Source organism: Sardina pilchardus, chromosome 2, assembly GCF_963854185.1.
Source record: "Sardina pilchardus chromosome 2, fSarPil1.1, whole genome shotgun sequence".
Lineage (NCBI taxonomy): Eukaryota > Metazoa > Chordata > Actinopteri > Clupeiformes > Clupeidae > Sardina > Sardina pilchardus.
Window position 1 is genome coordinate 15,213,245 of NC_084995.1, and position 12,917 is coordinate 15,226,161.

Sequence of the window (12,917 nt, forward strand, 5' to 3'; positions counted from 1 at the left end):
AAGCACTCAGAGAGCGCAGACCAAATGAAAAAATAACCACCTCCTCGATCCAGACGGTGATATGGATCACTCCCAAAATTGAACAGTTTCTTCCTTGGGTCATTTTAGACCTTTCCTGCAAATGTCATTGAAATCCATCCATTACTTTTTGAGTTATCTTGCAAACAGACAAACAGACAGACAAACAAACCCAGATGAAAACATTAACCTCCTTGTCGGAGCTAAAAATGAAGAGTAAACGGTTGGTAAGACTACATTAGGAAAAATAACAATAGGCTATTTACAATAGCCTAATGTCAAGTCAAGTCACATATTTTATTAGTGCATTTTGCACAGAGCGCCCAAAGTGTTTATGTCAATGCAAAAGCAACAATCAATAATGAAAATAAACAAAATGACAGGCCTATAAATAATATTATAGAGACCCTATGCAACTTTCTGCAGGAGACGATCGCTCCTTGTTTACATCTGGAAATCTGAGACGAAGAACCACGCGTGCAATTTATATATTTAAATATAGCCTATACATATAAACAGGGGTTAAATTGGGATGGTTATGTGGGGGGGCTCTGCCCCGTACCCGCCTCCGGCCTGCCCAAATATACATTTGTAAAATACCCTCTAATTTGATAACCATACCATATTGCCCCCCATACCGTATTGTTATTGTTTATTGTTGTGTATTGTTGTGAAGAAAATTCTGTGGGGGTCTGGGGGTCCTCCCCCAGAATTCTTTTACTATCATACATGTTATTTGCTACATTCTAGTGCATTTTAATGGGTTGTTAGCTGACTTTACAGAGGTAGGTTGAGCCATAATATTTAAAATCTTGTCACAATGTTATGGTGAAAAATCAGCATGTGGAGAAATGTTCAATATGTTGGTGTAAATATTGATCCCTCCACAAACAGACACACATAATTACTAGTAGCTAAAAATGTTTTGTCATTTGTGTACTGATTTCAAGACTATTACACTTAGTTATGTCTTTAATGGGGTGTGTAGGTCTCTAATTGATTGCACATTAGTGGTGTGTGCAATTGAGTGCCTGTCGCTTTAAGAAATACGTGAGGGTGATTAGCCTTCATTCTCACGGTTTTACGCGAGTGAAACAAAGTTGCATAGTGCATGACAAGGATATTTGGATGCAATTCTTTATGCTTTCTGTGTCATTAGATAAAATACATGTTCTAAACACTAACAAGTCGAAGAAAATCGTTCTGGGATCATATAAGAGATGAGTGTTTTGCAGTGTTCCTTTATGATTTTAGTGAGCACTATGACTTTAGTTAGCAAGCTCTTTCCAGGCACAGTTGTGTAGAACGCGGTGGGCAGCACAGATAAACGTGCCGCACCACTAGCCTCAACTACTCGCTGAGGAGCAAGTATCAAATCAGTCGCGAACGTAGTAGAAGAGAAGTGTTAGTGTTCTAGAATCTCTGATCGCGAATGCGCTACTGAGCTTTGAGAGGTCGTCTTGCGATCAGGAAAACTATACGGTTTTTGTCAATTGTTAAAAATAGATTGTTTAATCAGAACTGAAAAGCGTGAAAAAGGTTCGTTGCTTATGAGTTGTGATCATGTGTCATAGTCTAATACCGCATGAGCTTATGTGCCGGGGCTCAGCCCCGGAGAGCCCCGGCCCAATTTAATCACTGCATATAAATATACACGCTAAAGCTGTCGGGGAAGCTCTGCAGAGAAAATGCAAGCATAAAAGGAGCGAAAACGAAAAACGAAACCGAAACCAGTGATGAAATCGCCAATCCTGCATAGTTCCTCTTTAACAGGTGATATTGGTGAAATAATATTCAGGTTGGTCTGGGTTTGCCTTAAACTTACCAATGTTTGCAGAAGGTTGAAAACTTTCTTCAAAATGACATTGTATGCAATTTCCAAACCTGGCATGTTGGCTTTACTATCAAAACAGAGACTTACAAGTGGCCAACAAACACACATAGACTATATAAAGTTGCATTGTTTTGTTTAAGTGGCAAGTTGGTACAGAACTAAAAATAGACTTGGGAGCTTTTCTTTCCAGCTACGTCATGTACCGGAAGTGAATCCTAAGCGAAACCCCGCCCTCTTGAAAACCCTGCCGCAGTAAAAGTAGACGAGTCTACGCATTGAAGGACCCCTTTTGTTGGAAGGTAAGAAATGGCATGGCGCATGCTTCACATCGCATTTTATATTATTGCTATAATTGAAATCTTCATGTAAACATCTGCTATGCAGACAAGTAAAGTTTTCCGACACAATGGTGCTAGTTTACCGATGCAAATGACTGTCGCCTGTCCCCAGTCCACGCAGCTTGTCCGAAGAACGCGGTAGGGTGTGGAGTCGTGCTAACTAGCTAGCTATTATGTGTCTCCCTCGAGCTGATGAAGTGAAAAACGGGCATGCGGCCTTGTAACGTTAAGCTTTTTCAACAACACTTTAATATTTAGTTTGAAACTGACATGACTCATTGTACTTATCTACACAGTTGTCTGTTTTATCAGCCTGGACCCGCAAAGCTGTTGAACTACACGACGTCTGTATTTTGCACTTATTCGGCAACTGCTAGCTAACTGTTTAAGAGGGGATTTACTTTGCGCTAACATGCTAACGTTATCAGCTAGCAAACTATGTTGCAGTTGACTTGCCACCGAGCTAACGTTGAACATTCTAGCTTTCGAGAACAGCTGTTTGCCATGTCAAATGTAGCACTGCAATTAAGTTAGTTGACAAGATGACTTGTTACACTAACTTGCAATGCATTTAGCAAGGCTCCGTATGGGTCATGAAATAAAACTGTGCGGAGTAGCAGCTAGAAGTGTTGTCGAAGATATGTGTTGAATGAAGGCCGCGTGACTCCAGCTAAGTTAGCATATCGTTAACCCACCAATCGGCTTGTTAACGTTAAATCCTAGAATCGCCCCTCTCGGTAACTAACATTCCTGCTACGCTCACCTTACTTGTCACCTCGGCAGATGGCCTCAATAGCGGTTTGGCCTTCATGACATTTGGCAAAGTTTTGACATGTTCAGCTGACATGTTGGTCTGACGTCATCAGCAAGTTTCTAGTTTCGCGAACTAACGTTAGCCTTTTTTTGTTTTGACAGCTTAGTTTCAGTTCACCTGCCTTTGCTGTGCCCTGGTCTTTCGCTGTTTGTCATGTATAGGTTAGCCAAATCAGCGACTTTGTCCAGGATGAGGTTAACGCCGTTATCATGCGTCTGACTGCACCACTACAATAAAGCATAAGCTTATGTGTTACCATTGTATTCTAAATAGAGTTTCATTGGCACCACCATCTGTCAACGTTGCAAGAATGTGTGCGGCTTTGCATGACATGACCTGACACTGGGTTGATGCGGCAGAAGGCACATGACTAATTTAGTTTTGTTGATTTCAGAACCCCAGACACCTAGCCTACCATCATGGCAGATCATGATCATGACTTCACCAGTGGAGACTCTGGGGCTTCCACAACTTACCCCATGCAATGCAGCGCCCTGCGCAAGAACGGCTTCGTCGTCCTCAAAGGACGTCCATGCAAGATAGTGGAAATGTCAACCTCCAAGACTGGCAAGCATGGTCATGCCAAGGTAAACACTGAATATGTGATTTCAGAGGTCATGTGAGATGATTGGCTATTGGCCCTGAATGTGGGCTCCAACAACTGGACCTGAAATGGCTGTTCATTAATAATCATTGTTAATTATGTGTTTGGAATTTGTTAGGTCCACATGGTTGGAATTGATATTTTCACTGGCAAGAAAAATGAAGATATTTGCCCTTCCACCCACAACATGGATGTTCCTAATATTAAAAGGGTTGATTACCAGGTAAGCTCATCTTTGCAAGAAACCGTAAAATATAATCTGAGTACTTTAACTATGTGGTATAATTTGCCTTGGATATACTTTCTCTCAATAGTGCATGCACATCATGGCTTCTACATGCATCCTGCGTCTGTTTGACACATTCTCAAAAATGAACATGAAGATGCAATATTGACATGAACGTTAGGGAGCAATAGTATAGACGTAGTATGTGGTCGTACATGTGCATGTGCATTCAAGACCAGCTTTGTTTATGACTCGGTCTGAATTCTGTGGTTCTAATCTCCAGTGGAGCCGGCCCGGAAACACATGTTGTGTCTGCATAGTAACATAGCACAGTTACAACATAGCTGGTTGTATACGGGAACATGTGCGAACACTTGATCAAAAAGCAAGTAGACCCAGGGCCAGGTCTAAGGGTTGTATGTGTGGGGGGGTGGGTGTGTGGGGGGATGTAATTACTGAAACACGCTGACAAGTGCACATTACACCCTGACAGCACACTACCTCTTTCTATTGCAGTTTCCAGTGGTGTAGATGGTATTTTTCTTGGATGTGACACCTGTCGTCAAGGAAGCGCACAACTTTACTATTATCTTACTATTTGGTGATTAAAATATGAAAAAGGCTTACTCCTTGGAGTAGGTTTCCCTAATAGAAAAAGATACCCTATGGTGTGAAGTCCTTAATATTGATATGGCGAACTATCAGGTTAAAATGGTTACTGCCAGGTGTAGGCCAGTTTGTTAAAGGTTTGAAACTATTTACTTATGGCTCAAAATAGCTTTTGATAACACTAGTTTTTCCCGCTTTTTGTCCTGTCAATGTCTAACCATGTAGACCTTATCACATTGTGGAAACCATGGGTAATTTGGCATTTGGCCTCTGCTCGAAGAGAAGTGACTGGCTCTCAAAGCACAAGACTTCGTGACACTTTTTTGCTGTAGTTTCAGACAGGGAAAGGTGTAGTAATAATCATGACATGTATGCACCAGCTGTCTATTTTTAGGGTGCTATGCTTGGACTGAAATGTATGTTAGGATGGCATTCTAGAGGAAGAGCTTGTTTCAGTGTTTGTAGTCTGTATTGATCTTCACAGCTTGCAAAAGTTAACATAATGTGATGTTCAATGCTTTCTTGGTGATGTCGGTGTTGTTGAGTGATTTGTTACAGACAGCAGCAAAGTCTTAATGACTTCGCCTCCACACCTGTCAGTTGTGCTGCTGACCGAGTTGTGGCCGTTCCTTAAGAGAATGCAGCGCTCGGTCACCTCACAGATATTCATTAATGGACTGGAGAGTTTGTTCTCCCTTTGGAATGCACTACTCTGACATTGCAGTGCTGCAAGAGGGTATGCTTTGTGTTCCTCATTTGGAGCCTGATTTCTTGGTTTAAGGATGAATTTACACTGGCAGGGGTTGATGCACAGATCCACACACGCACACACACACACACACATACATACGTATACATTTGCTTTCAAAAGTTGCTGTCAGCGATACGTGTGTTTACAGCTTTGCTGATTTGCTTGAGTCTTGAGACAGCTTGCATGTGTACAATTGGTTACATAAATGAAAGCAAACGCTGGAAATAATGCAAGTTTGCGTTTTTCTGTTATCTCAATGGTTGGTTGTTTACTGTAATCTCCAACGTAGCTGTAGAAGGCTCCAATTTAAGTAAATACAGTTTCATTAGTGTATTTTCAGTCTTCATTTCAGTATCAAAATTCTAAGTTATTGCTAAGTTATTTAAATGTGCAAAGATGGAACACTGCAGGCTTTTTCAATGACATGCTAGTCTAAATGGAAGGGGTCGGTCTGACTGAACTGATTTATCGCCGGGTATGAATGAGACCTGAAATTGAGTATCCAAATCCAAATTCATGTCAATTTGTTTTTTTTTACTTTACGTCCATAATACACATTCGGACTGTGCCACACGTGAGCAAAACAATTAGAATTGGGGTACTTTCAACAAAAAATGTAAAGGTTTTCATGCCCAACACAGGGTTCCTCTGTAGCCAAGAATATGATATAGCTAAGAATAAGATTATAACTTCACCCATGTGCTCCTTCACATAGCTGGTCAACATTTCGGATGGGTTCCTCACCCTCCTGAAGGACAACGGAGATCTTCGCGAGGACCTTAGACTGCCCGAAGGTGACCTGGGAAAAGAGATTGAGAGCAAATTCGAAGCTAATGAAGACATCATGGTGAGCATTTCTTGTCTGTTCAAAATGTTTTGTTTGCATTTGCTTAAAACACCTACTTCAAACTCTTGTATGCTGAAGCCAGTTGTAAGTATGAGTGTTTGCCATGTGGGTAATTTCGTGACTAGATTTGATTTATGCAGTGTATTAACAATAATATTACAAAAATGTAATAAATATGGATGCAAAAAGTATACAGGTATGTACGGATGTATGCAGAGTAGTAATAGTAACATTGCAAGTGTAGTAAAAAAGAGAAGTAAATATTTCCTGCATACATGTCGGTGTACCTCAAAATCAGTGATTATGTTGGATAACTTTGTTTTGTAATTAATGACTAGACTTGACAATTGGAAAAAGTGCAAAAAATCCATTCAATGGCACAAAATAACACCTTTTACACATTTACATCCTGTGTCATTTTAAAACTACATTACAACACATTATAGTAATAATATCTTACTTGCTGCCCAGATCCGTTCATTAGGCGCCACGGATGTTGATCATATGCATCTGTGCATAGCTCATCGTCTTGCTTTCGTTCCTGTTCTGTGATTGGTCCCCTATCTCAGGCACAAATTAGGGTGTTAGTTTCCAGGCTGCCTTAACAGCATGAATCAAATTGTGCACAAGTCAGCATAGGAACACCCAGGGTAGAGAGTTATCATAATTCAACAATGATCAGCACTGCAAATAGTGTACGATTGATTACTATGAAAGACTAAATTCTGTACGTCTGTTTTGAGCCTGTTCTGCACCTAAACAGTTTAGTGTGAATAGATGTACCTTTACATTCCTAGTATCAAGAATTGTCAACGACCAGATGCAATGATAAAGGTTTTATTCCTCAGCAGATCTAGATTAAAGAAAAGGACAAAAATGCTATTTCAAGAAAGTTTTAAGTTTAACTTTTGGGCATTGTGAAATAAAGTGCTTACCCTGATTGTGAAATTATCCATATGGCTTGAAGTCCTTCAGTGACGGAACAGATTTATAACTCCGCAGTTGTCAATGATAGAGTTGTTTGGTCTGGTGGAGATGAATATGTTTAAGGCAGTGATTGTTGTTAAAAGGTGCAATAAGTCATTGACTTCACATAAAGCAAGTCTTTTAGGTTGGTGGTGGCATATTTATAATGTTCTGAATCCTCATTAATGTTAATGATATATCTGTGATATATAAGTTAAATGTACACTATGGGACATCCAGTATTTTATTTTGTAGAGTTATTTGACGATGAAGCATAGAGAAGTTTTTAAGTCATGCATTAGATGGAGAAATGCACCTGCATCATAGCCTGGCTAGCGCCTACCACTTTTCAAATGAGACGTGGTCTGGCAACCAGACGTTAATTTTCTCGTATTCGAAAAAATGCCCAGATCTGTTCATTGGGCGCCACGGATGTCTATCAAATGTGTCTGTGCATAGCCCATCATGGTCTTGCTTTCCCCTCCTGTGTGATTGGTCCCCCATCTCAGTCCAACATTTGGGGGGGTAGTTTCCAGACTGCCTTAGCAGCGTGAATGAAATCACCGCGCAAGGCAGGATGGGAACACCCAGGCTACCTGCATCATGCATTTCCATGGATTGGAAAGTCTTTGTTTAAAAAATAATCCTCCTACAATCTATTTGAAGGATTTTCAAACTTTCTAGTGTAGTCAAGCATGTATTCTAAAAAAATAAGTGGCATGAAGACTTGGAAGCTGGATACTCTGTTCCATCATCCTTTTCTGACCACTTTCCCTTGACCTCAATTGATTGGTTGAGTATTTGATAATATTAATAATCAATTCTATGTTAATCAAAAGTACACAAGACTCTACGGTACATACAATAAAAAAAAAATCCCTGACTCACAATTATGCAAATGATCTTGCTCATTTTAGATATATACATATATTATATATCCTAACTTGACACTGCACTTACTCATTCCCCTATAGCAAGACACCTGCCTCGCTTGAAATCAGATACAAGATACGAGTTTGAGAGATAAGCGAATAACAGACAAGTCATTTATAGATAGTTACGTGCAGTTTGAACCATTTAGATCAGTAAAAGGTAAAACAATGTGCAGGCTTTTATCAGTATAGCAAGGACAAGTCTATCAGTACCGTAATTTTCCTACTAGTAGCCGCGGCTTACACTTTGATTTTGCACAATTTCTTCAGCTTTGAGGTTAATTCACGGGCATAGTTGATATGGTATTAATATGGTTTTGTTTCTTTTAACTGGCATAAAACCAAAATGCGACTTATACACTGGAAATTACTGTAAAGCAAATGTTAAACTGGGCTGGTACGTTTAACATGTAATGTGAGCACTGCACAACTTTATTGGTTGGTTAAACATACTATCGAGCACAATACCACAATCTGTAAGTAGTCTATGTGGCAGATTAAGTTAGTCTGTAGCCGTGATTTATTAAGTATGTACTCCAAGATATGAAGATGAATTCATAAGCTCTTAGGAAAAAACAGCCTTGGTCTTAAGAGAATTCTCAAAACTAGGCTATTTGATTAGGAATCATGATCGGGACCTTCCTAAGCTAAAAGACTATTTGACCACAACCGTTAGCCTCCACTTGGTCCCTTTGTTGTCAGGTATGCACAGAATACCACGCACATGTAACAAATTCCTACGTGACTGATTTCTCTATCCTTTATGTTCTTCATTTGGGGCCTAACTTGTAACCTACTGTGACTCACTAGCCCAAGCAGAAGCCTGGGACATTTGTCACCCATCAGCTCTGAACTGGTTGCTAATGCCAACTTTAACCATATTTTATGTAATTCAGTCATGGAGCAACAGATCTCATTGGAATTCATCCCGCCCATCGACGTTGGTCGTTCAGAATGTTTTTTAAATCTAAAATGTGGTGTTAAACCTCATCACTCGTTCTATTATCTGCCTCGGAGTAAGATGTAGATTTTGGTGATTCAGCTTATTGGACTCTTGAGCTGATTGTTCTCAGTCTTTTAGTGTCCTCATATGTGATCACCAACTGCCAAATCTGGGTCAATTTAGCAAATTTAGTTAGTCCAAATTCGAAATTTGAAATATTTCCTGGTGATTTTATATATTTATGTCAAGGATATTTACCATAATACTGAAAGAATGGGGTTTAAATTTACACTTCATCACATGAAAAGTCAAAAATTGGCTTATCTCTGATTGTTATTCCCTCTCTCCCTCTCCCTCTCTAGATCTCAGTCCTGTCTGCCATGGGAGAAGAGTGTGCTGTTGCGGTGAAGGCCATGACCAAGTAACCAGGCAGGGGCGGGCTGATTGGGCTAACGCCTATAACCAGAAAGTCTAAAGTGTTGGTTTTGAAGTGGCACCAAAGCTACGGCCTTGGATAAACAACCTTGAATCATTTCAGTTCAAACCCAAAACCGCGTTGGACCCTCTCCCATACCGTCTCCTAATCTGATGGCTGATTGGTTGTCTCCCGAACCATTGAGTGCATCTCAACCCCCCCCCCATCAAACTCCTTCCCACTTCATCACACCCCCCCCCCCCCCCCCCAACACCACGCACGCACGCACGCACGCACACACACACACATGCATATACACACACACACACACACACACACACATTCACATACATCACACCACCCTCCCCATTCTGTTCCATTCCACTAATGTAATATCCACTAGGCTCACACCCCCCACCCCCCGCGTCAACATTCCCTTTGAAAATCACAAATTAACATACATGAAATGTGTGTCCTTTCCTTCTTGCCATGTTATCATTCCTATCCTTCTTTGCCGTGTTATCATTCCTTTTTTCGGTGGGGAGCATGCTTGGTTTCGGAAGCTGTGAAATGCTGCAAGAGCACTTCATCCAGCGGATGCATCTCTGTTGTCATGGCAGGCTTCAATCCCAGCATGGTTGCTCAGATCAGTCCTGCCCCGTGCCCCATGCCACCGAGCTACCACCACCGCCACCACCTTCCCCCGTCACATTCCCCAGACCTACCTCCATCACTGATTTTGGTCGTAGGTAGCAAGCTTCCTGAAGCAGACGCAACGGTGCAGTGATCACCTTGCCAGCGCATTCCACCTGATTGGCAGCAGTGTTTCCCCCACGGCCCAGTCTGCCTTAAACAGATTCGTAGTCTAGATCAATCAAAATGAAGGAGAAAATGAAACCTAAGAAACAGCCACGGGTGAGCTTGCCCCATGCACAATGTACCTCTGATTTACGACAACAAAAAAAAGTTGGTTTGGCGGTTTGTATTTGGAAAAAAAAAATAACAAAACCTACCACCACCATGCTCTAAGCCTGTATTGGTCATCTAGGTAGCTAGGCTATTTTTTATTTTGAATGTTGCGCTGGCACCTTGTTATGGGCTTGAGGAGAAGGCAGCCAGGAGAAATGAATATTTGCATTTTTGTTCTCACTCGAGGCCTTTTGTCACCAGACTAAGGAGAGTTAACATTAACTGTAAACCCCCTTCCTCCCCTCAAAAAAAAAAAAAAAAAAAAAAAAAAAAAAAAGCATTTAAAGTATTTCAAGATTGTTTTTTTCCACATTGATTGAGAAATTGAGGCAATGAAAGTCTCCTTGTTTACGTTCATGAGTTCAGTATTTGGTGTTTAACCCACTAGAGCAGTTCAAGGACTACGTGATTGGCCCCTGGAATCTTGGGCTTTTACAGAAGTGGGGATTGATTCTTAGATTACAGTAATCACGATAATTGCATCCCCCCCCTTTCCTGTCAGAATATAGAGGAATTGCAATTCTTCCTTGTATTGATTGGGTATGGTGACATTTCACTTGACCAGTCTAGAGGCAACAGTGCTCCCATTTGCAATGGGTTGACCCTGCAGGACCACTACACTTAAGCAGTGTGCCCCAAGCCATACTTCAATGTCATAAACACTTAGCACTTCATTAACCTGGCTCTTTTTGGAGGTTAATGTGTAAAGTTTTTTTCTTCTTTTTTTTTTTTCCTTTTTCTTCCTGTAGTGGCCGATAGACTGTATATTAAAATTACACTGAAGGAATGGTATCTTCAGTTGATGTGTAATATTTAAGTCCTGTAGCTCAAGTTTAAATTGTGGTCGTATTCATTTTGTGAGCACTTGATGTTCAAAAGGAACATATATTTTGTGTCTTTTTTTTTTTAGTTTCTTTCTTTTTGAGAGCGAGCTCAGTTTGGTACCGTATCACTTAGTTTCTTGCTTTGTTGTATGCAAGTGTGTAGCTCCCAAAAAACTGAACATAGCTCAACATGTAGAGCGTCAACATGTTTTATTTTCTGCACCTGTAGAAGGATGTATATTAAGAAATTCTGGAAGTTGCTGTTTTAAAGTGTTCAATAGTAAATCTGATTGCTGCCCCAACCAAAACCATACGTATTCATTCCACTGTGATTTGAGTGTGTCCTCTTGTCTTGGGAAGCCACTGGTTAAGCACAAGCTGAAAACTAATGGCACTCACAACTTCAGAAGCCTTATCAAGCATTCCTTACCCCCGGCCACTGCACATCTTAGGTGGAGCCATAGAAGTAGAGCTCTCAGTTAAACCACTGAGGTGAAAGCTTGCGCTCTACTATAGAGCTTAACTGCCTATCTTTTATTTATTTCCCCCCCTCTATCTGGTAAGACACTGCACCAACAAAATATACCATCGCCCATCTAGCATTGGGGTATTAACAAGTAGCTGGCTGTTTGGCTTTTTTTATTATTTTTATTTTTGGATAAAAACCCACGTTGGCAGATTGCTTCCACTGACCAATTCTGTCAACCCCCCCCCCCCCCCCCCCCCCCCCTTTCTTTGTTCTAATGCACACTGTACCCCATGGAACCCCTGCCTCCTCTCCCCTCCACTTTTGTTGTAACATTAGTATTCATATGGATTGCATGAATGAGAGAAAAAAAAATCAAATATAAGGCGTACATCGCAGATATCCTAGCATGGAGTGTTGCGTAAGGATCTGGAATGCTCCACTTGATAAGGTTTTTGAAACTCACATGGGCTGTGCAAAATGTAGAGTTGGGATCTAAGCAAGCTTCTGTGAGGATGGGCATAGATTTCACTGCTGTCATTGATGGCCCTTATTTATCGGACGTTTGTTCTGTGGCCTGTATCGCATCTCGGGACACACTTTGGGCCCCTTCATAGCACTGTAGGATCTTAACGTGTAAATACTAAAAGTACTCATCCTGAGAGCATTAACACTACAATATCGAGACATCTGGCGGAGATGCTCATGGACTGAAACTCCTTTCTGCTTGCTTTTGATGGACATGACGATGTATGCGTGTCTGCTGCCATTTTCTTTTTTTTTCCCCTCCCTCCAAGACTGACACTAAGGACAAATCATTTGGTTTTCCAATCTGTTTCCATTCCTGGTGTGTTCCTCTGTGAACACTTTGGGTTTGTGACCTATAGGGCAGATGGTTTCTTCTTCATCTTAGGTCCCAGCAAGTCATTGCTTGTTTAGTCATCGGAAATTGTGGGTGTACTTGCATAAAGACCTCGGATGTCCAGCTGTTAACGGTCACAACCATTCATTAAAAAATCAACCAATTCCCCATGTTTGGACCTGCTATATCATGTAATAAAAGTTTGTATAGGGTTATAGGTGGAGTGTGTAGGATTTAGTATTATTTCATGTAGTGTATTATCATTGTTGACGACAAATGGTGTTTTTGTCTATTTAGAAGGAGGCCCTTTGCCTAAGCATAGGGAACAGGTCTCCTTCCTCAGTTTGCCCTGTTGTATGTTTCAAAAGTAGCCCAGAACAGACCAACCAAATTACTGGCATTAGAGGGACTGCCAATGGCCGCCATCGCCTCTTCACGTTTGGACATTGACTAGTATTCGGTTGGTTGCAATATTCAGCCTCACCACTAGTTGCCACTA

General features: G+C 41.0%; 1 protein-coding gene across 1 annotated transcript; it reads left to right on the forward strand.

Moving 5' to 3' along the window:
- The first annotated feature begins 2,081 nt into the window (after positions 1–2,081).
- Positions 2,082–12,583, forward strand: eif5a2 (eukaryotic translation initiation factor 5A2). Its single transcript, XM_062520165.1, has 5 exons — positions 2,082–2,151; positions 3,399–3,591; positions 3,727–3,831; positions 5,910–6,041; positions 9,245–12,583. The coding sequence occupies exons 2-5, from the start codon at positions 3,424–3,426 to the stop codon at positions 9,305–9,307; spliced, it is 468 nt and encodes a 155-aa protein (XP_062376149.1). The 5' UTR covers positions 2,082–2,151; positions 3,399–3,423; the 3' UTR covers positions 9,308–12,583.
- The last annotated feature ends 334 nt before the right edge of the window (positions 12,584–12,917 follow it).

Bases quoted from the DNA above. Each gene is read 5' to 3' on its own strand.
- eif5a2 (XM_062520165.1), top strand. From the start codon at position 3,424: ATGGCAGATCATGATCATGACTTCACCAGTGGAGACTCTGGGGCTTCC. The intron at 3,592-3,726 runs GTAAACACTGAA...GGAATTTGTTAG, and splicing joins GCAAGCATGGTCATGCCAAG to GTCCACATGGTTGGAATTGA. The intron at 6,042-9,244 runs GTGAGCATTTCT...CTCCCTCTCTAG, and splicing joins AAGCTAATGAAGACATCATG to ATCTCAGTCCTGTCTGCCAT.